General features: G+C 41.6%; 1 protein-coding gene across 2 annotated transcripts in view; it reads right to left on the minus strand.

Moving 5' to 3' along the window:
* LOC124711298 (calcium/calmodulin-dependent protein kinase kinase 1) overlaps window positions 1–24,571 on the minus strand; it is a 1,501,168-nt gene that overhangs the window by 38,440 nt on the left and 1,438,157 nt on the right. For both annotated transcript variants that reach the window (XM_047241302.1, XM_047241303.1), the window contains one exon: window positions 265–375. In XM_047241302.1, the coding sequence (XP_047097258.1) occupies window positions 265–375 (111 nt within the window). The remainder of the gene's footprint in view (window positions 1–264; window positions 376–24,571) is intronic.

Genomic DNA, 24,571 nt, shown 5'->3' on the forward strand with positions numbered 1-24,571 from the left:
GAGAATAAGTGATATGTGAACCAGGTGTTGTTTTTATCGGTCCAGTGATTTAGCAGCAAATGTGCAACGTACATACATAAATACGTACGTCAGTTTTTATAATATGTATCGATCAATTACTTTGTAAGCGCTTTTAAACAACCTTGCAACGCACGCTCGCCCAGTCTGCTTCACGAGATGTAGGTCAGTGGGTAGGCGCTTTATGCTGGGTAAGTGTTCCACGGGCAGGAGCAGCAGCGAGGGCAGAGCTGACTGTGTACTCACGGTATTCCACGCCGAGCACGACGTCCCGGAAGCAGCGCCACGCCTCCGCCTCGGCGAGTGGGTTCTCCGTGGGCACAGGCAGCACCTCTCCGCGCTCCAGCAACTCGAACACTGTGCAAACAAAAACAACAATCTGTCGTCAGAAAACACCACACACTCAGGAGAACAGCAAGCAGGACACGGGAACATAGCTTTACGAAGATGGCTGGCGAATTCTGTGACTTTTCGAGGATTCCGTAACTCAGTCGGTAAAAGCGGCACTATTATAGCGTCAGTTTTTGCCCGTCTGTCTGTCTGTCCGACTGTTACAAACCCTGTTTCCTCATGAAAGGATAAACGTATCAGCTTAAAATTTGCGTCACGTACTAAGGTCTACGGTTCCTTAGCGGTGTAAAAAACTGAAGCTTCAAAGTCAATGTAATCAAAAGATACCCCTATTTAAATCACGTATTTTGATGCTCCAAAACTTCTCGTCGATCTACAACCCTGAAATTTGGAAGAAGCAGGATTTAACGGTAGAAGTAAAGGAAGACATAAAGAAAAATATTAGAAAATTGTTGATTTTAATAATATCACAATTACTTACAATTAAAACATTCTCAAAAGTATTGGAATTCTAGGAACCGTTATCTTGCCCCTATGAATGTCGATAACAGGAAAAAATCGTCGTAATTTTCGATTCCCGGGATGGATAAACTGTCTATACACAATTAAGTCTGTCAGGAACCCTCAGAGTGTGAGACCTAGTCGTACTTGGCCTTTTTTAATTTTTTTAGGACTCTCAAAGAAACAGGTACTCACATCACTAATGAACTATCGCGGCTGCGTTCCCACCTTGTAAGTTCACGTCTAACAAGCGAACATGACCAACTTGACGTCAACTTCTAAGAATTAAAAAGGTACACTTGTTAGACATCAGCCGTAGCAGTCGATCGCGAGCGAAAATTTGGACCATAATTCTGACAGTACGAAGTTATGAGCTGAGAGAATGGCATTTAAACTTTCGCGCTCACAGGTTGTTTGTTACTCGTTCCGCCCCTCTTAAACCGCCTAATGCCCGAGCGTGAAGTACTGTTCAGTGGAGTCACTAAATGCCAGAGACCTCATATTCGCGGGATGCTGAAGTTGAAGATGGAGAAGCGAGGAAGGGATCACGATAGCCTGACGTGTTCTCAAGTCTTGTTGGAGAGCATACATTAGTCTAAGTGAAAAATAGTAGTAACAGTACATAACGTCAACCTCGCGCACGAATATGTTCAACACTATTTTAACTGCTTTCTAGTGTTGATATTCTGCAGCTATAACTACGCCTCAAAATCAAAATTAATAAACCTAAGTAACTGTAGAATTATCATGAAAGGACTTTAATGAATTTCCATTTACACTTTAATAATGCCAATCGAGTTGAAAAGTAGTGCATCTCCTGCAAATGTACTTCATTTCAGCCGTGCCGTCTTTAAAAGCTAAGGAAATTAATGCACACCAGCGATCTTAATAATTAAATGCCGCTACGCTAATTCCTTTCATTCATTTACCTTGAATTTGAGAATCGCAACACAAAATCGTTCAAAGCAAAGTGTGGAGCTTAAGGGGTTATGAACCGGAACACTTCGACACAATGAGCAAAGTATGTTACTAATGTCAAAACAGTAGCTCTTTCACAATCCTCTCACTCACTCCACAGTACAGTTGGAAATTTGTGGAAGTTTCTATGGGACCAAACTGCTCAGGTCATCGGTCCCTAGGCTTACACACCACTTAATCCAACTTAAGCTAACTTACGCTAAGGATAACACACACACCTATGCCCGAGGGAGGACTTGAACCTCCGACGGAGGGGGGGAGGGGGGGGGGGGGGAAGGAAACTCAGACCGCGCGGCCGGAATACAGAACTTCGCGCAATACGCGGCGGCAGTGAAGTAACAAGCAGTCGGCGCAAAGGCTGTGCTTTCAGAAGGTCATAACAGCCTATTATTATAATTATGGCCCAAATATTCGAGCGCGACGGCAAGTCGGTTACGTTTCCTTGTAACACACGACTCAGCTTCAGAAAGACAGGGCGGCATCGTGTCTGAGGAGGTGAACGGGACGATGATTTCGTTAGTCACGAGTCGGCGTCTCGCCATGATAGAACGACCATGTAGGTATGTCGCGGACATCGGAGTTTACAATGGCGTGACGAGTCTGATACACATTGTAGCGCACGTTAAGGCTGCAACAGGCACAATAAACGAAGAAAACTCATTGATCGTTCATGCTACAGGAAAATATAGTACGCCTTAAAACTGGCTCAGTAAAGTACGATGCCTACATACTTTTTACGATATTGCTTCTTTATTCTTCATGTCTACATATTTACAGTCCTCTGCCGCTAGAGAGCTCTGAATTGTAGAGTGTAACATAGCGGTGTGTAACGTAACAGTCGGTGCGTGTGAAACAGCGTGTGATTTTCGAATGGAGCACCCTATCCTTCAGAATAGCAATACCAGAACACACACAAGCTCTGCAACATCTGCAACAACCCGACACTTTGACATTGCTGTCCTCGATTATCCTTCATGCAGTCCCCACTTGGCACCATCCGATTTTGGTTCAAATGCTTCAAATGGCTCTGAGCACTATGAGACTTAACTTCTGAGGTCATCAGTCCCCTAGAACTTAGAACTACTTAAACCTAACCAACCTAAGGACATCACACACATCCATGCCCGAGGCAGGTTTCGAACCTGCGACCGTAGCGGTCGCGCAGTTCCACACTGTAGCTCCTAGAATCGCTCGGCCACATCTGATTTTCATCTGATTCCAAAATGTACGCAACGCTTTCGAGGACTTCACTGGGCTAGTGATGAAGTGGTGCAAGCAGAGGTGAGGTTGTGGCTCCGCGAGGAAAAATAAAATAAAGTTCTACAGTAGTGGTCTCAACAAACTCATCTCTCCTTGGGAAAAATATGTTCGTCTCCAGGGTGATCAATTGAGAAATAAGCACGTAGACACGAAGAATAAAGATGTAGGAAGTTAATAACGCTTGTTTTATTTAAAAAGCTTTAAATTTTCTTTTAGAATACTGTGCGCGGTGTGGGATCCTTACCAGATAGGACTGACGGAGTACATCGAAAATGTTCAAAGAAAGGCAGCACGTTTTATATTATCGAGAAATATGGGAGAGAGTGTCACAGTAATGATACAGGATTTGGGCTGGAAATCATTAAAACTCTTACGGAAAGAAGTAGGTGTTCATTCTTTCCGCGCCCTATACGAGATTGGAATAATAGAGAATTGTGAAGGTGGTTCGATGAACCCTCTGCCAGGCACTGAAATGTGATTTTCAGAGTATCCATGTATATGTAGATGTAGATAAGAAATTACTTTTCAGCATGCCGTTGTATTTCACGAGTAACCCACACTTCGTACAATGACTTTAAAAATGTGATTCATATAATTTTAATTAATTTTTACTATTGTATTTATTTTTTACATAAATGTACGAGGCCTAGTTGAAAAGGGAAAAAGCAATGCAACAAGCTGGTGGCACCTGTAGACGATATCTACCCGAAAATTAAATTGTAGTATGAAAGCAATACTTGTATACTTAATTTGTCAATTACGAGCAAATTAAATACTGAGCGGAAAAATTAACCGAATCATACAGTGTGACATGTTTATTTTATATAAATGATTTATTTTAATCATCGTCAAAGCGTTTTATCCGTTCGGGGTGAATGGTGCACTAATTAGCAATTATCAGGTGTACTATTTATTGTACGGTAAATTTGTACGCCTCAACGGAAAGCAGAGTAAACATTAATAACAACTCATGTATGTACTTGCTATAGTTAACATGGTTTGTGACATAAATTTCTCAGTAAAATATTTCTTATTTTTGTCGTAAATGGTTTCGTTATTTTAACGTAACTTCAAAACTATGAAGTTGCAAAGGGACCGAGAATCATACGTTTACTGAAATCGTCAGAGCGCTTCTGAGGAAGCTTCACTGTTAAAGATCGGCCCGCTAAATAAAAAAGTTACTTTTGCTGTAGGAAAACATGGAGAGCCATTATTGGATATCACTGAGCCACGAAGATGAAACTAGGAAAAGAAATGGCGGGCTGTCGTAGGAAATCATTACCCTCCAGGCTGAATTAAAAACGACGTTTGCGACATACGCGTGGCAAGTTAGCCGCAAGTTATCGTGCGGACAGAATTCGTCAGGTCAGTCCGGACTCTGAATACTTTTCAGCATAGCGTTAGTGCTGGACACAGAAATCTGTACTATCCGTGGTGCCACTGATTTTTGTGGAGCTGTTGCTGAATTAATAGTGTGAATAGTTTGTCGTCAGTCAGAACTCTAATGTTTGTAGAATACTGCGACACTTGGAGTAATACAGCAGAATAGAGTAGGTCATGTGTCAGCACATACTGCCAGTGATGGACCTTGACTTAGTTTCGTGTGAAGTAGAGAGCCTGATATACAACGTAACTGTTTGGGGAAGCAGCTTAACTTGGAACTTTTATCGGTAATGCTTGCAGTCAGCTGACGGTGGGATTCCTTTGTTATTATCAGAATATTTAACACATTTGTTTGCATAAATACTGAATCAGCTTCCTGTTCACTTTATTTATTCAAATGTTCAAATGTGGGTGAAATCTTACGGGACTTAACTGCTAAGGTCATCGATAGTCCCTAAGCTTACACACAATTTAACCTAAATTATCCTAAGAACAAACACATACACCTATGCCCGAGGGAGGACTCGAACCTCCGCCGGGACCAGCCGCACAGTCCATGACTGCAGCGCCTCAGAATGCTCGGCTAATCCCGCGCGGCTCACTATATTTATTGAACTTCTGACTATGATGAACAAACTGTTATTATTTTAAACAGTTCAGTGTCTGTGAATTTCTTTAAATTTCTGCTCATCTTTTATTACTGATACTTACTGACGTGCTCGTCAGTATTCTTGATTTCATCGTACAAAGGAGGTTTCGCTTGAACGTGAGCCAACTCTTGTATAGTAACTAGCGTTCCTGGCTCCACATTATACCTGCCTTTTGGGTAAAGTAAACCTAATAGCGAAAACTCTTTCGACAAAGAGAAGAGATTGCATGTGCTCAACACAATAAAGCTGGTCGCTGATAGGAAAGACAGCGCCTGTGTTTCGATGTAACAAGCTTTACCAAAATCAGTCAGCTTTCAGCAATGATGAAGCAGTGTTTACTTACAGACGCGTCACTCCCTACCGCTAGTAAATGTTTAGTACTGATGCTGCCAATTAGCGTAGTTATAGATTATGCTCATTAAATCATGGCTATCTTAAGAGTATTATCCATTTCACCCCAGAAACCTCCAAATTAATTTTTTCCACTGCTCAAAACATTGCTAAGGACATGTTCGTGCTGCTGCACCTGAACTGTGCCGCTTTTTTCGTCTTGCGGTGTGAAATGACACGTCTGTAGCAGACTTTTTGATCGATTTTGAAGAAACAGTTTCTTATTCAATCTAAGATACGTAGACAATATTCAGTCACAATTATTAAGATGTTTGAGCGATCAAAACTTGGCGTCGGTAGTGCCTCGCTTGTTCCTAATTTGTCCGACCACAATCGACCATGTCTTGGAAATCGAGAAGCTGATGCGCAGAAATCGCTGATGATGGTACGAAGATAAAGGACAACACAACACCTAGTTCCAGAGCGGAGGCAAAGCTCCAACCCGACCGGAAATCGAACCCAAGCCCCTTCGGCTAACAGTCTGCCGCACTGACTCCGCAACAACCAAGGCGGACGATGTGGACCTTCACATGACGTTTGCCTAATGGATACATAATCTGGTATATTTCTATCGTAGACGAACAGCACAATTCATAGAACGTTTCGCAGTATAACTACACAGTTCATGAACGAGAAACAGGCTCTCACTGTTATGCCGCAACAAATGCCTTTTTAGCAGAGTCATGTTTCTTTGTGAATGTATTTGTGATAATGTGAAATCAGAAAACATTCTGCATTCAATCCTAGTTTCGTTGCATGGACCATTTTTCATTTGCAGCAAGGCAAATGGAGTAGACAACTGGTTTATTACATTACGTTTGAAGTTTGAGGGTACTGTGACAAGAGAAACAACAGCTCATATAGAAGCATGTAGACAGTCGTTTTTCCTTCGCTCCATTTTCGAATGAAACAGGGAAGGGAATGACTAGCGGTGGTACAAGATATACTCCGCCATGCGACATACGCTGATGGGCCAAAGAGTTAGTAATCAGCTTAACCCTTTCAGACCTGGTGGTCACAATTGTGTACATAAAGTTTGTTCGCTAATATTTCGCTGACAAGAAATGTCAGGTGCATCCAAACCCACTGTAGCGGTAGCTTTCTAGTTTCCGGCAAAATACATCACTGCTTCTGCATATCAGGGAGTCGATAATTTGTTGGTAGGTTTGTGGAGGTGTGTGGCGTTAGCTATCTACGCACAGGTAATGTCATTCGCTTAAATAAATAAATAATTTGGTACTGGAGGGCACCGTGGAGGGTAAAAATCGTAGAGGGAGACCAAGAGATCAATACACTAAGCAGATTCAGCTGAAGACCACCACCACAACAACAACAACAACAACGGGCCGCTATATGCGCACGCGGTGCCGGCGCCTTATAGCGACCCACAAGTGTTTCAAAGGATTCACAACAGGCGAATGTGGTCGCCGAAACATCAACGTGAGTTCACTACGAGGGTCGTTTGAAAAGTCTGTGCAGTGTTCGACAGCTGGCACCGCCGGCGAGTATCGAGGTCATGGTTAGTTAGTAGTATCTTTGCAAAGAACGGAAACCAAGTTTCAGCTATATTGGTCTATTTCTTTGTGTTTGGCATTCGCGTGAATCAAGAAAGTCGAGTGATTGTCAAAAAATGGACGAAAAAGAATTTCGTGTGGTGATTAAACACTACTTTATGAAAGGCAAAACGCCTCAGGAGACTAAAGAGAAGCTTGATAAACATTACGGCGACTCTGCACCTTTGATTAGAACAGTTTATAAGTAGTTTCAAATTTTCGGAGTGGCCATATGGGCACAAGTAATGCTGAACATTCTGGACGCCCTGTGGACGTTACGACTCCAGAAATCATTGATAAAATCCATGATATGTTGATGGATGACAGACGAGTTAAGGTGCGTGAGATTGCTAGTGCTGTACGCATCTCGAATAAACGGGTACATGATATTTTGCATAAACATTTGGACATGAGAAAGCTATACACAGGATGGGTTCCGCGATTGCTCACGCTTGATCAAAAATGGAATTGTGTGAAGTGTTGCAAGGATGGTTTGCAACTATTCAGGGTGAATACGCAGGACCTTAAGCGTCGTTTCGTCACTGTGGATGAAACATGGATACACCACTATACTCCAGAGACCAAAGAACAATCTAAACAATGGGTTACCAATGAATCTGCACGAAAAAAGGGCGAGGACCATTCTTTCGACCGGAAAGGTTATGGCGACTGTGTTTTGGCATTCGCAAGGGATAATTCTCATCGACTATCTGGGAAAGGGTAAAACTATTACCGGTGAATATTATTCATCACTTTTGGACCATCTGAAAATCGAGCTGCAAGAAAAACACCGGCGATTGGACCGCAAAAAAAGTAATTTTCCATCACGACAATGCACCAGCACAGTTCTCAGCTGTTGTGATCACAAAATTAACGGAGATAGGATTCCAGCTCGTTTCACATCCCCTCTGCTCTCCAGATTTGGTGCCCTCGGACTGCTATTTGTTCCCCAAATTGAGGAAATGGATTGCAGGACAAAGATTTTATTCAGACAAGGAAGTGATTGCAGCAACTGATAGGTATTTTGCAGACTTGGACAGTTCCTATTATTTGGAAGGGATCAACAAATTAGAACAACGTTGGAGGAAGTGTATAAGTCTAAAAGGAGACTATGTCGAAAAATAAAAATGGCTTACTCCAAACATGTAAGCAGTTTTTATTTTTGCGCGGACTTTTCAAACGCCCCTCGTATAACGTTCCTCTAACCACTGTAGCACGGTTATCGCCCACAAACGCGGACAAATATACTGCTGAAAGATGACGTCGCCATCGGGGAAGACATCAAGCATGAAAAGATTCCAACTGGTTCGCCGTTGTCAGCATGTCTTCGATTCCTACCGCAGGTCCCATGCAAATGCAGCATATCACCGCTTCCATAAGCCTGCGTCCGAGGCGCGCTGTATGTTGTGAGCCGCCGTTCACCTCTATGACGGCCTTTGTGGAAACAACCATTAGGCATTCTACACACTTCTTTCTCCCCTTTGCCCTCATTCCTCCGCCTCACCCCCACTTCCCGCACTTTTTCGGCCTGTTCATCACATTCACCATTGAGTTTTTTATGGGTAAGATAGCAGTCTATGCCAATACTGACTCCTAGCAAAAACGTGATACACCGTTTCCATTGATCGACGGTCGAATCCCCCTTGGTTCCGTACCCACTGCAATCGCAATTGATGATGTAGTTGGATCAACACGTGAACTGCAGTGCTCGCTGTTCAACAATGTACAATGAAAGATGTGCGCGCGTGCTCCAGCACTGTGCTCTTTCGACAGAGATGCTGTTGATCCCCATCTGTTCTACTTTACAAAGCAGAAAAGCCTCTCTGAGCCCCACGTTCTATAAAGACTCGTGGACGTTCAACAATTTAGCTTTCCATAGGTACTCGCTTCAGCAGCACGTGAACATTCGATTAGCTTCGCCGTTTTCGAGGTACCCTTTCACAGCTTCTGCGTAATAATAATCCTCCCTTTGTCAAATTATCGCAATGGATTTTCCAATTTGCAGTCCATATCTTTGCTAAGGTGATACCCCGACCGTGTCTGTTCTGCTTACACGCCACCGGGTGTTCATAAGGTTTTGGCTCATCAGTGTATTGTGGCTTGCCGGCAAACATGTTGCCAAGGTTGTTTCGACTATGCTTCGCATGTTTCGTTGCGAAGCCGTTACACATCCTCCGTACAGTCCTGTTCTCATCCCATACGATTTCCATGTTTTTCGAGCCCTGAAGAAATACATTCGTGGCGGTCGATTTCCTTCGGAGGAAGACGCAATCATGGCTGTATCCAGGCGTGGACACGTCTTTGGACGAAGACATGCACACGCCTGGATACAATCTTGATTCCGTGGGTTGCACGAAACATTTTTCCATGAAGGCATTGACCGTCTCGTCTGGTAAGTGGAGTATATGTACACTCCTGGAAATTGAAATAAGAACACCGTGAATTCATTGTCCCAGGAAGGGAAAACTTTATTGACACATTCCTGGGGTCAGATACATCACATGATCACACTGACAGAACCACAGGCACATAGACACAGGCAACAGAGCATGCACAATGTCGGCACTAGTACAGTGTATATCCACCTTTCGCAGCAATGCAGGCTGCTATTCTCCCATGGAGACGATCGTAGAGATGCTGGATGTAGTCCTGTGGAACGGCTTGCCACGCCATTTCCACCTGGCGCCTCAGTTGGACCAGCGTTCGTGCTGGACGTGCAGACCGCGTGAGACGACGCTTCATCCAGTCCCAAACATGCTCAATGGGGGACAGATCCGGAGATCTTGCTGGCCAGGGTAGTTGACTTACACCTTCTAGAGCACGTTGGGTGGCACGGGATACATGCGGACGTGCATTGTCCTGTAGGAACAGCAAGTTCCCTTGCCGGTCTGGGAATGGTAGAACGATGGGTTCGATGACGGTTTCGATGTACCGTGCACTATTCAGTGTCCCCTCGACGATCACCAGTGGTGTACGGCCAGTGTAGGAGATCGCTCCCCACACCACGATGCCGGGTGTTGGCCCTGTGTGCCTCGGTCGTATGCAGTCCTGATTGTGGCGCTCACCTGCACGGCGCCAAACACGCATACGACCATCATTGGCACCAAGGCAGAAGCGACTCTCATCGCTGAAGACGACACGTCTCCATTCGTCCCTCCATTCACGCCTGTCGCGACACCACTGGAGGCAGGCTGCACGATGTTGGGGCGTGAGCGGAAGACGGCCTAACGGTGTGCGGGACCGTAGCCCAGCTTCATGGAGACGGTTGCGAATGGTCCTCGCCGATACCCCAGGAGCAACAGTGTCCCTAATTTGCTGGGAAGTGGCGGTGCGGTCCCCTACGGCACTGCGTAGGATCCTACGGTCTTGGCGTACATCCGTGCGTCGCTGCGGTCCGGTCCCAGGTCGACGGGCACGTGCACCTTCCGCCGACCACTGGCGACAACATCGATGTACTGTGGAGACCTCACGCCCCACGTGTTGAGCAATTCGGCGGTACGTCCACCCGGCCTCCCGCATGCCCACTATACGCCCTCGCTCAAAGTCCGTCAACTGCACATACGGTTCACGTCCACGCTGTCGCGGCATGCTACCAGTGTTAAAGACTGCGATGGAGCTCCGTATGCCACGGCAAACTGGCTGACACTGACGGCGGCGGTGCACAAATGCTGCGCAGCTAGCGCCATTCGACGGCCAACACCGCGGTTCCTGGTGTGTCCGCTGTGCCGTGCGTGTGATCATTGCTTGTACAGCCCTCTCGCAGTGTCCGGAGCAAGTATGGTGGGTCTGACACACCGGTGTCAATGTGTTCTTTTTTCCATTTCCAGGAGTGTATTAACAATTATTAAGCTTTCTTCTGAAATAATGAAAGCGTAAGTTACTTTTTCCCATCTGTCTCCTTTTCATTTGACTGCCCCTAAAATCAGCAAACTAACATCCAGAAAATATGCTCCAGCTTTTCATACTCGGAATACTGAGTGTATGCAGACTGTAGCGACGAATGAAAATTTGTACCTTGTCCGGGATATGATCCTGGATCTCCTGTTCACTGGGAAGATGCGCCAACCGCTACGACACCCTGGCAGACTGGTTCTGCAACTTCACGGACAACTGCAGCAGGCTGGGCCGTGTGCTGTAGCCGCGTGGTCTCAGGCGCCTTGCCACGGTTCGCTCGGCTCCCTCCCGCCGGAGGTTCCGAGTCCTCCCTCGTGCATGAGTGTGTGTTTGTCGTGTGTGTGTGTGTGTGTGTGTGTGTGTGTGTGTGTGTGTGTGTGCGTGTTCGTGTGTATGTGTGTGTGCGTGTATGTTGTCTAAGTTTAAGTTAGGTGAAGTAGTGTGTAAGCCTAGGGACCGATGAACTCAGCACTCCCATAGGAACTTACCACAAGTTTCCAATTTTCCACTACTGTAGCATGCCTCCCTCTTCAGTCGAAATTCCCATTCACTCTTCATCTCACTTGGTATTCCTCCTAAACTCGAAAAGGGTGGCGTTGTGGTTAGCACATATATGCCTACTGATTAGGAGACCCGGGTTCGAATCCCAACCATGGTACAAATTTTCAATCGTCGCTTCAGTCTACACTAGAGACTTGAAAAGTTCTCTGGAACAATACGGTTTCATTTGACTGGGAATACTATTGCCCACATTCCGTTCGACAGTAAAGAAAATATTCCATCACTTACAACTGAGTGAAATTTATATGGTACCCTGTAATCTGTGCAGCAAATCATATGTCAGTCAGTCAGATGCAACTATTAGACGGCTGTGCATAAAAGGAGTTGGAGACTGAAAGAAATATTCCAAGTTTTCTGAACATGCCCTGAATGAATGTCTGTTGTTAATTACATGTGATGTTCTCCATAGAAGAACTAAAAGCAGAAAACTAGCTTTACACGAAATTCTGGCTATTAATAAATACCAATCAAAGAATCTTGATCTAACCCTTAATGACGAAACAGAGTTTCATCGTTCACCTTTACTAAAGTATCAGCAGCCAGTTAATAAGCTTTCTCATCATTATATTGTTTCACAAGCACATTCTACACGCTTCTTGCTTCTTTCTCCCCTTTGCCTTCCTCCCCCCTCCTCCCCCCCGCACTTATGCGACCTATTCATCACATTCACCATTTATTTTGTATATATAACACAGCAGTCTATGACAGTACTGACTTGTACAACGTTTTTGGCTTATACATTCACATAATTTTAATCTCTGAGTATAAAGTGATGTAATATTTTTCTGTTTATAGCTTATTACTGAGTTTTATTATATTTGTGTTTTTGTATAGGTATATAGTTGTAAAAGATCAAATATTTTTGGAAAAACAATCTTTATACCCTTACTAACCCTCACTGAAGTTATGTAGCCTATCTATTAAGTCTTAAGTTATCTGAGTAGGCCCGAAAGCCAGCTCATAACGAACTAAAAAATAAGAATTACTGTGGTGAATCAATACCGTGTATTTAAGTTTTTAATATGTACATGTTCGTTGATGAAACGACGAAATATTCCATAAAAGAGTTTATTTTACTTTTAACTTGGGTCTAGATGATCCTAACATACAAGTAGTTCAACAAAATCTTCACCATACTTCTTCGGGTTAAAGTAAATAGGAAAGTATATGTAATAATTATTAGTGCTGTAGTTACTCGTTAACGAATACTGTATCATTTGTAAGTGATGTGTTGATCTATAAGCCAGTTCCTAACTGAACCTAAACTGGAAGCAAAATCAACATTTTAAGATCGGTTATTATCGGTCATCACTGTTTAGATATCTTCGTTGAAATCGATGATTCATCAACTTCGAACACCCGTAAAGCAAACGTGTTTGTTAGTATAGAATCGCTGCTTTGGGGTTAATGGCATATCTGTTACTAATTAACGAACGCTCACAGTTTACAAGATTCCACTTAGCAACTGTCAAATCTCACTAGAAAAACATCGATAAGAAACCGGTAAGTCGTAAATATGTTTCTTTTTTTACATTTTTCACAGAAAGTGCGATGCTATGAATTCGAAAGAAATTTGCAAGACATCATAATCATGGAAGTTCTTGCTCTTTTAGGAACGTAAGTTGGGTAATTGCTGTTTCACAATTATCAGCATCTAGGCTGTAAAAGGCTGTAACGCTCCCAACGGTATTAACGTCCCATCTTCGTGAACTATTTTCTATCCTTTCTATACGGTCACAGTATCAGCTGAAGGTAACATGCAAACTTCCAGTGTAGCAGTGTATACTTCTTGTTGCGGTACCCAAGAATGCTTTTAGGGTTCTAAAGCTACGCTGAAACTTTTATTACTTGCAGCAAGTCTTATTAAATGCTAGAGCCGTAAATCACGCCTAACTTTGCTTGTAAAATCGTAGCTCTTATTTACGTTCCTCTATTGCTGCTGAAATCATACTGCTACAGTATTATGTGTTCAAAAGTAATTTCGTGACGTTCGGTGTGAAGTTCCTTTAACGTGTGCAACTGCTGAAGGCATATACTAAGAAAGAAAATAAATCCTCTAAATCAGTGCTTAAAGGAATTCTATTTCCTACTTAATAAAAAGTCGTTTAAGAGAGCATTACTGCTCGTTTGACGAATCAAAACTAGTGGAAGTAAGGTTAAGTGACCGTCGGAACGAGACTATACGAGGTGCGGCTAGAAAAAAACCGGACTGATGCTGGAAAAAACATTTATTTACAATTATTTTCAATTTCATTTTATCTCCTTCAATGTACTCTCCTCCTCGGTCTCTACACCGCTCCATACGAATTTTCCACTGTTCATAGCAATGCTGCAGATCATTTTCGGAAAGTCCATACATTACTTCCGTCGCTTTTTCTTTTACTGCTTCAACAGTCTCAAATCTAGTTCCTTTCAAAGCTGACTTGGCTTTAGGGAAAAGAAAAAAGTCACAGGGGGCCAAATCAGGTGAGTAGGGTGGATGATGTAAGATGGGAATGTTGTGTTTTGCCAAAAACGTCTTCACTGACAACGCACTGTGAGCTGGGGCATTGTCTTGGTAAAGGATCCATGACTTTTTTCTCCACAAATCGTTGCGTTTACTCCGTACTCGCTCACGTAGGGTAGCCAGGACGCTAATGTAGTAATGCTGATTCATTGTTTGTCCCTCTGGTACCCAATCAATGTGCACAATCCCTTTGATGTAAAAAAAAACAATCATCATTGCCTTGAATTTCGATTTTGACATTCGTGCTTTTTTTTGTCGTGGAGAACCAGGAGTTTTCCAATGCATCGATTGGCGTTTAGTTTCGGGATCGTAAGTAAAAAACCACGATTCATCGCAAGTAATAACATTTTGTATGAAGGTGGGATCACTTTCAATGTTTTCCAGGATGTCAGAACAAATCATTCTTCGGCGTTCCTTCTGTTCAATTGTGAGACACTTTGGAACCATTTTTGAACACACTTTGTTCATGTTGAAACTTTCATGAAGAATCTGCCTAACACTTTCCTTGTCAACTCCTGTTAACTCAGACACTGTTCTGATTGTTAAACGGCGATCTTGTCGAACAAGTTTACCGATTTTTTCAATGTTTGAATCAGTTTTTGCTGACAATGGTCTGCCAGTGCGAGTGTCATCACCTGTGTCTTCGCGGCCATCTTTAAATCGTTTAAACCACTCAAACACTTGTGTTCGCGATAAACAATCATCGCCGTACACTTCTTGTAACATTACAAACGTTTCACTTGCAGATTTTCCTAGTTTGAAACAAAATTTGATGTTAACACGCTGTTCTTTCTGTACACTCAACATTTTCCGACGCACAGACAAAACGTCAACTACTTAAAACAGACGCCACGGGCAGACTGAGTGCAGGAGGCAGATGAAACTCGAGCAGTAGAAGGAGCGAGAGTCACGTGACAGGCCACGCGACTTTCAGCCTTATTGCATTCGTTTCATTGTTTCACCAGTACTAGTCCGGTTTTTTTTCTAGCCACACCTCGTATGTAACATGCGCTTTGAGCGACAGTTACAAATAGTATGCAGCACCAACACTACTACTCCAAATGACTATTTCGTGCAAAATTTACAGCCGCGTATTGTATTCAATTGGAAGCATTATCTGCAAAACATTCGTTCCAAGAATTTGTGTAGCTCCTTCCTTCACTGAGTATTGTTATTCTTTATTTCAAATATCCTTTTTGGAGGGCACGATAAATCATTATTGTTTCTGCTTCTTTGCTTCCAACTGGAACTCCCTTTGGGCACATACTTCTTTCGTTGTTCGATGTTGTTGTTTCTTCTTGTGTCCAATTGCTTCCAGTTCTTGATATTTTTCTGTCCTGAGATTCTGTCGATTCCATAGAAACTGTTCCGTTTCCTATTGCGTTCAAATTGCCGTATCCCTGTATCTCTCAGCTACGTGATTTTAGATTTGCAATTGCTTGGTAACTGAAAGATTTGTTTATTTAGTCTGTGATTATTAATCCTGCATATGTGCCCAGATAATCCGATCTCTTTTTTCTCATTACATGCGTTGCCTTTTCAACTTTCATACATGCTTCTGTATTGGTTCCTAATTTGCGCGTCCTCGTATTTTGTTGAGGAGTTTTCTTTCAAATTTTTATAATTTTTCAATCTCTCCCTTCGCGGTTAGTTTATGGGTTTCTGCAGCAAAGAGCGTTTCTGGTCTCACCACTGTTTCATACTGTCTCAGTTTTGTGTTCCAGGACAAAGATTTTTTAATATACATGTTTCTTGTTACCTGAAAGGCCCTCTCCATTTTACATACTCTTGTCTCTATTACTGTCTTTTCCTTCTTGTTATTTGACATCCATTATTTTTATTTCTTTCCTTTCTCAGACGGTATGTCTGGTTAAAAATGGAAAGTGACGCGGACCTTGATCAAGCGCGACTTCCTTTTAACTGTACAGTGTATGTTACATTGCATTTAGGAACTTTTGGGTAATTGAACATGTATCAATAATTACAGATTTCTGTAGTTTATATACGATTGGATGTAGCTGTATTGCGTTGATGTACTGGTGGATATTGTGTGGTATGACTCCTGTAGTTTATAGTATAATTGGTATAATGTCAACTTTATCCTGATGCCACATGCCCTTGACTTCCTCAGCCAGTTGGATGTATTTTTAAATTTTTTCTCCTGTTTTCTTCTGTATATTTGTTGTACTGGGTATGGATACTTCGATTAGTTGTGTTAATTTCTTCTTTTTATTGGTGAGTATGATGTCAGGTTTGTTATGTGGTGTTGTTTTATCTGTTATAATGATTCTGTTGCAGTATAATTTATATTCATCATTCTCCAGTACATTTTGTGGTGCATACTTGTATGTGGGAAAGTGTTGTATGATTAGTTTATGTTGTATGGCAAGTTGTTGATGTATTATTTTTGCTACATTGTCATCTCTTCTGGTGTATTCTGTATTTGCTAGTATTGCACATCCGCTTGTGATGTGATCTACTGTTTCTATTTGTTGTTTGCAAAATCTGCATTTATCTGTTGTGGTATTGGGATCTTTAATAATATGGTTGCTGTAATATCTGGTGTTTATTGTTTGATCCTGTATTGCAATCATGAATCCTTCTGTCTCACTGTATATATTGCCTTTTCTTAGCCATGTGTTGGATGCGTCTTGATCGATGTGTGGCTGCGTTAGATGATACGGGTGCTTGCCATGTAGTGTTTTCTTTTTTTAATTTACTTTCTTCGCATCTGTTGATGTTATGTGATCTAAAGGGTCGTAGAAGTGGTTATGAAATTGCAATGGTGTATCTGATGTATTTATATGAGTGATTCTTTTGTGTATTTTGCTAGTTTCTGCTAGTTCTATAATGAATTTTCTTGAATTGTCTACCTGTCCATAATGTAGGTTTTATATCGATAAATCCCCTTCTTCATTCCTTTCTGCTTAATGTGAATCTTTCTGTTGCTGAATGTATGTTATGTATTCTATATTTGTGGCATTGTGATCGTGTAAGTGTATTGACTGCTTCTAGTTCTGTGTTACTCCATTTCACTATTCCAAATGAATAGGTCAATATTGATATAGCATAAGTATTTATAGCTTTTGTCTTGTTTATTGCTGTCAATTCTGTTTTCAGTATTTTTGTTACTCTTTGTCTATATTTTTCTTTTAGATCTTCTTTAATATTTGTATTATCTATTCCTATTTTTTGTCTGTAAACTAGATATTTATAGGCATCTGTTTTTTCCATCGCTTCTATGCAGTCGCTGTGGTTATCCAATATGTAATCATCTTGTTTAGTGTGTGTTTCCTTGACTATGCTATTTTTCTTACATTTGTCTGTTTCAAAAGCCATATTTATATCATTGCTGAATACTTCTGTTATCTTTAGTAATTGGTAGAGTTGTTGATTTATTGCTGCCATTAGTTTTAGATCATCCATGTGTAGCTAATGTGTGATTTTGTGTTGTATGTTCCTGTAATATTATATCCATAATTTGTATTATTTAGCATGTTGGATAGTTAGTTCAGAGCAAGGCAGAACCAGAAAGGACTTAATGAGTCTTCTTGGTATATTCCACGCTTAATCTGTATTGATTGTGATGTGATATTATTTGAATTTGTTTGGACATTAAGTGTGGTTTTCCAATTTTTCATTACTATGATTAGGAGCTGTATCAATTTAGGATCTACTTTGTATGTTTCCAATATTTGTAGTAACTATGAGTGGGATACACTATCAAAAGCATTTCGGTAATCAATGTATGCGTAGTGTAGCGACCTTTCTTTAGTTTTAGCTTGATATGTCACCTCTGCATCGATTATCAGTTGCTCTTTACATCCTTGTGCTCCTTTGCAGCAGCCTTTTTGTTCTTCATTTATAATTTTGTTCTGTGTTTTATGTGTCATTAATTTATGTGTAATGACTGAAGTTAATATTTAGTATATTGTTTGTAGGCATGTTATGGAGCGATATTTTGCTGGGTTTTCTACGTCTGCTTGATCTTTAGGTTTCAGATAAATTATTTCTTGTGTAAGTGTATCAGGGGCTGTGTATGGGTCTGCAATGTAACTGTTAAATAATTTAGTTAGATGTGAATGTGTTGAGGTGAACTTCTTTAGCCAGAAATTTTCGGTTTTGTCTTTTCCAGGGGGCTTTACAATTGTGAGTAGAATTAATTGCTCGGGTGACTTCATGTTGCAAAATTATCACTTCAGGCATTTGTGGTATCATGTTGTATGTGTTTGTTTCTGCTTGTATCCACTGTGAATGTCTGTTACGTTGTACCGGGTTTGACCATATATTGCTCCAGAAGCGTTCCCTGTCTGTTATGTTTGGTAGATCGTCTATTTTAATGTGTTATCTATTGTCTGGTAAAATTTCTTTAGGTTTGTGTTGAATTTTTGGTTTTGTTTCCTTCTATTTTCACTTTTTTTGTATCTTCTAAGTCGTTTGGCCAATGCATGTAATTTCTGCTTCTTTTCATCTAATTGCTCTATCGCTTCTTGTTGTGAGATTTTACCTAGCCTTTTTCGTTTTCTGTCTGATATTTCATTTCTTATAAATTGTGTTAGCTGTGCGATGTCTTTTCTCAGTTTTCTATTCTGATCTGTAGCCTGTGTTGCCATGTTGGTTTTGTGGGTTTCTTCTGTGTGTTGGTTGGTTCTGATCTCTGCCTAGTGTGTATATTTAGTGTTGTAACTCTTCCATAGTTGTGTTTTCATTTATTTGGTTGTGTATGATTGTGTTGATAGTTGTTATTGTTGTTTCGACTTGTGGTTTATTTGGTGGTCTATGCAAGAATGATCTAATGTCTGTATTTGTGTCTTTGTATTCTATATATGTCAGCTGAAATTTTTCTTCTATATCTAACATGTGTGTCACTTCATGTTCTATTTGTGCTTGTTCTGGTGGCTGTCTTAAGATCTAGTTTTCCTCTGATTGTTTAATTGATGTGTGTTGTTGTTTGTTTGTTTGCTCTGGGATGTTTGACTCCATTACTGTATTTTCTTCTTCTTCTGATTGAACATTATTTTGTTCCAGTATTTGTTGTACTTGTTGTTTGATGTTTTCTAATTCTGACTGGGGTATCCTGTTATTTTTGATTATTACACGGATCTGATCAGCTAGTCGTTGTTCTGTTAAAAATTTTAATTCTGGGTTTCTAGTAATAAATGTTGTGTATACTTGTGATCTGTATCCAGTTGTGTTGGTTCCTAAGTTTGTTGCTTTGTAGTAACAGAACATGAGGTGTCGGTTAACTTCATCTGACCATCTCATCCTCTGTCTTTGTTTTCCTTCTAGAGTGGTTGCAGGATGCATATCCTGCAAAACACCTCTATTGGATTTAAATCATTTTCCGTGTGGCTAACAGTGTCGTTACCATTGTGGACGGGTATAGGATTCAAGCGTCGTCCCCGACCATGGCGGCGCTTGTCCGAGGCTTCCTTAGTTCTGTCCTGAACCAACTAATCACACTAAAATGGGGGTTAGCCCTATTAGTGGTTTGTTCTTTTCGTCGCCTTTTACGACTGGCAGAACATACCGGAGGCCTATTCTTTTCCCGGACATCCACGGGGTTTATTATTATTATTACTGTTGAATAGAATTGGGGAGAACAGAAATTTGTGGCACAACTTGACTAGAAGAAGGGATCGGTTGATGGGGCTATTCTCAAGAACCTACACATGAGTCATATGGAAGGATAATGCGCGAATGCAACGTAAGAATAGCTTTTATAGTTGGCGGGTAGATATTATACTTCACCCATTGTGCAACGAACCATGGGGATCTCTCTCACTAATTTCTGCCTGAGTCGCTGTGGTTCGACAATTCATGTCTTCGTATTTTGCAAGCTTTTCCAAATGTTTATTACTGATTCTGCTGTAGCCTGCAACAGTCAAGTCGGACCACATTTTATTTTTCTTCACAGTTGCGATGTCAGGCATGTTGTGTTGCAGTATTCGAATGTTCTGAAGCCATAAGCCCGCATTAGTTTCTCTTGACCATTTGTGACCCGTTTTTCTGGTTTATGATCCCCCATTTCTTTGCTACTAGGAGATGATGTACCTGGTCTAGTTTTCAGTGTAGAATTTGTGTTAGAAGCATATCTTGGGAGGACTAGGGATGGACAACAGACCTCCCCTTCACCTTTACCTTAGAAAAAAAAATATTACAGAAGCCGTACTCTACTCCTACACTGCCAGACATCAGGTGTCCCAGTTTGGAGAACAGAAAATGTAAAAAATATTGACTATAGTGGGGGCCACGAACAATCGCTGGAGATTTTAGGCTTTGTAAAATCTAATGAAGCCAATTATTACATGGGGAAGTCAAATGAAAAGCTTGAATAGTTAAAAAACAATTGTTATCGAACGAAAGTGGAACATAAGTGTATTACTTTTCGACGGAATCTCCCAGTCGTTAAACGAATTTCTTTTTTCCAGTACGTTGGAAGAGCACGGATTCCTCTGGGAAAAAAAGAAATAAATGGTGGTGTGTCCAGCCACTCGTGCACCATCTGCTGCACCTCTTCATCAGAACGAAACTTCTTTCCTCGCACCTACTCTTTGAATGGTCCAGACGTGATCACTTGATGCGATCTCCTTCTGCTTCAAAGCGCCGAAAAAATTCTTCACAGACGTCAACGCATCGCTCTTTCAATTCTGGAGTGAGGTGCCGTACCACCCATCTTGCAGATACACTGCGAAATTTAAGCACTTCTTTAATGATGTGATGTACTGTGCCGTGACTAATGTTCAAATCACCTGCTGTTTCATCCATCGTCACACAACGATTTTCCACCACAATGGCTTCACTGCTGCAGTAGACTGGTGTCACAACGCGTTGTGCTGAGCGTCCATCACGGAAGACACGCCATTTCCGAACTTATTACTCCACTCACATACTTGCTGCAGTAATAGACATCCATCACCGTACTCCACCTTCATCCGCCGATGGATATCAATAGGTTTCGTAACATCACTGCTCAGAAAACGTATGACAGAATGCTGTTCTTCCTTCGTACATGTCACAAGCGGGCAGCCATTTTGAACCGACATTGTGGCCACTACAAAATCTTCATAAACAAGCGAGACACACAATTTGCAAGTTTCATGCTTTGTTCAAGCGCAAAGCGCGTGTAAATTAGGAATAGCGGTTATCGCCGAAACATCAGTTTCGATTCCATCGTTTCTTTTCCCCACGCCAGTTCAAACTGATTGTTCGCTCTAAATAACAGGTTTCTGAAATTACCGATTTTCGGCGTTTCATTCCTATTATTTCATGTATTAAATGTAGTAATCCAACAAAGATTGAAAAGTTTTGACTCTTAGTTTCAGCCGGCCGGAGTGGCCGTGCGGTTCTGGGCGCTACAGTCTGGAACCGAGCGACCACTACGGTCGCAGGTTCGAATCCTGCCTCGGGCATGGATGTGTGTGATGTCCTTAGGTTGGTTAGGTTTAATTAGTTCTAAGTTCTAGGCGACTGATGACCTCAGAAGTTAAGTCGCATAGTGCTCAGAGACATTTTTTTTCTTAGTTTCAAGGCAAATAAAAGGAAACTTAAATCCGTCCACAGTTCGTAGCTTTTCTCGAGAAGTGATAAATTGTTGCATACAACAAAAATCAACAGTATTTGAACTCTGCTCAAATATCTAGCAGTTATCACGAATCATACCACCGTTTGGACATTACGAATAGTCAGTGCTGAAAGCTGAAAACTGAGGTTAAAAGACTCTATTTTTCGTGTTGATTTGTCTGTTTTCAAGGCCTACTAACAAATAAAGGAATATTATGTAGATATAGGCAGCTGATCAGCTACTTTCTACTTTTATTATATACTATGAATGAATTGTCGTTAAAATTTATATTCATTACTATAACCATAACTTCTTTACTCTTTCGTAGAAATGAAAGACATATCTTTAATGTTTTAAAGCTAATGAAGCATTGTACTTCATTGCTACGTCAATTCGTAAAAATATCTCCTGACTAGGGTTAGTGTCATTGTGCATTACAAAGGATGTCGGGTCACGAGAGCGAGAAACTACCGTATGGACCAGGTGCACACAGCACGTACAAACTTAACGTTAATCCACAGCAGCGGGATCCACTGGGCCAATTCTTATGTCGTGTGTTTCTTGCTTATCTCTGTCGGCATTGTTCTTTAAATAGGACTGATCATTTCCCGAATTTTCTATACTAACGCAGTATTTCAAACCAATGTATATTTTACGAATAAAAATGACTTAGGTTTATTCAGAAACGAAAATTTTTAGCACTGGTGTTACGGCTAGTTGATATTTTTTTTTTATTTTACTTGGTTATTACCAAAAATAAAAAAATACCTGTTACAACCGAGGCCAAACAAATAACGAAGAATACCGGCTATGCAGAATTAAAATACCGATAACAGTTATAACCTGTCAGTTTTTCCCATCGATAACGTGTAAGCGCGTAACACAACTGTCGCTTGGAAACGGTAACAATGAGAACTCCGTGCGTGCCTCGACCTGCGCGACCCGCCAGCGTTCAGCAATCGGACTGTAGTAGCAAATTGACGCAGAGCCATTTGTCATGAAATATCAAAACCATATCGCCATTCACCGCGAAAATACGGTTCTATTCCTCCCCCATCACCTATCCTCTCCCCCTAACTCAAATCTTGGGGACATCTCACCATGCGCCGCATAGTAGCTTCTGAGCTGTTTGTGCGATCATTTTGCAACAGCTCATGTTGTGGTCTATTGATTTATTAACTGATTTGTAAGTTATATATTTCGTATTTTCTAGGAATTTCTCAAGACTGGCTTTGAATGCATTCGTCCAGACGGCTTGTTCCTGTGCTGCCAGAATCGATTTTTTTGTTTCTGTTCCACGGATGAGCCACAATATTATTACTGTCAGCAATATTATACTTCCACTTGGCTGTTAACAACAGTATTAAACTACAATCTTACTTACAGATATATCATCAGTGGTGCTCCCGATCATGTTACGTCAAACCTACCATAATTTAACGTGTACGTCACGGCAATTGACAGTCGGTCCAGACCGAGACACAAACATTGATTTCCTGAGAGAATATCAGGTTCTGGTCCTGATTTTTTCTTTCATAATCTCCTTATATGCAAAATGAGAATACCTCTAAATGTTGAGTGATTCATAGTAATGTTAAAACAAACTTCTACTTCTTGGGTTGTAGCCAGTTGCACACCTGCGTAGGTGAGTGGTCAGAGCGGCTGACTACCAAGTGGAGCCGGCCGCTGTGGCCGAGCAGCTCTACGCGCTTCAGTCTGGAAATGCGCGACCGCTGCGATCGCAGGTTCAAATCCTGCCTCGGGCATGGATGTGTGTGATGTCCTTAAGTTAGTTAGGTTTAAGTAGTTCTAAGTTCTAGGGGACTGATGACCTCAGATGCTAAGTCCCATAGTGCTCAGAGCCAGTTGAACCATACCAAGTCGAGGACACACGTTTGAGGCCCGGTAAAGCCAGAAATTTTTCTTTGGTGGGATGACTGAAACGGGGTGCACTTCAGCTCCCTCATGGCAGCTGAGGAGTTACTCCACCGAGCAGCAGCGGCTCCAGGTCACGAAAACTGACAACTGCCGGGAGAGCGGTCGGTGTTCTGACCCCACGGCTCTCCATAGCGCACCCAATGACGCCATTGGCAAATGATGACGCAACGGCCGAATGGTACCAGTGAGCCCTTCAGGGTCTGTGGACACATTTTTTTAGAGAGTTACAGCTTGTTAGATTTAAAATCTAGCAAGAGACACAAAGTAAGCGATGTTTGAGAAATTTTTCTATCTAATAACGATCACAGAATAGATTTTCCACCTTTTGCACACAGTCGTGAGATTTTCCATTACATTTAATTAACAGGTCCGCAAAAGTGCAACCCTAAAATAGTTTACTGCGCGACTATTCAGTGCCCTCCTGACGAGGTAGCTGGCCGTTGTGGCCGAGCGGTTCAAGGTGCTTCAGTCCGGAACCGCGAGACTGCTAGGTCGTGGGTTCGAATCCTGCATCGGGCATGGATGTGTGTTATGTCCTTAGGTTAGTTAGGTTTAAGTAGTTCTAAATTCTTGGGGACTGTTGACCTCAGATGTTAAGTCCCATAGTGCTCAGAGCCATTTGAACCAAACTGACGAGGTACTCATATATGAAACAAGTACTCACGTCAGTGGTTTGCGCGTATATTTTCTCGTCCGAATTTAGTTGGGTAGAAAAATAATGCAAAATCTATCGACTTACAGAAGTATGATTTTTGTAAAGTTTAATTAGAGAATGCGATGATAAGAAAATTACTTAGGTAAAAATTTCGATTATTATTAGTAAAAGTCAAATGTGCGCCAGGTCTTCTCGAGGAATCGCATTTTATTAGAAGTTAAGTGGTTGGTGATATGTTCTGTGATATACTCTTGTTAAATTTTACTTGTTCTGTTGGGTAGTCTCTCGTCCGCATTTGTTAGGCAGTTAGTGTCTGTCTGTTGTTCGGAGCTGCCTCTGTCATGTTTGTCGGATTTGGTGTGTTAACGA

Source organism: Schistocerca piceifrons, chromosome 8 (genome assembly GCF_021461385.2).
Source record: "Schistocerca piceifrons isolate TAMUIC-IGC-003096 chromosome 8, iqSchPice1.1, whole genome shotgun sequence".
Lineage (NCBI taxonomy): Eukaryota > Metazoa > Arthropoda > Insecta > Orthoptera > Acrididae > Schistocerca > Schistocerca piceifrons.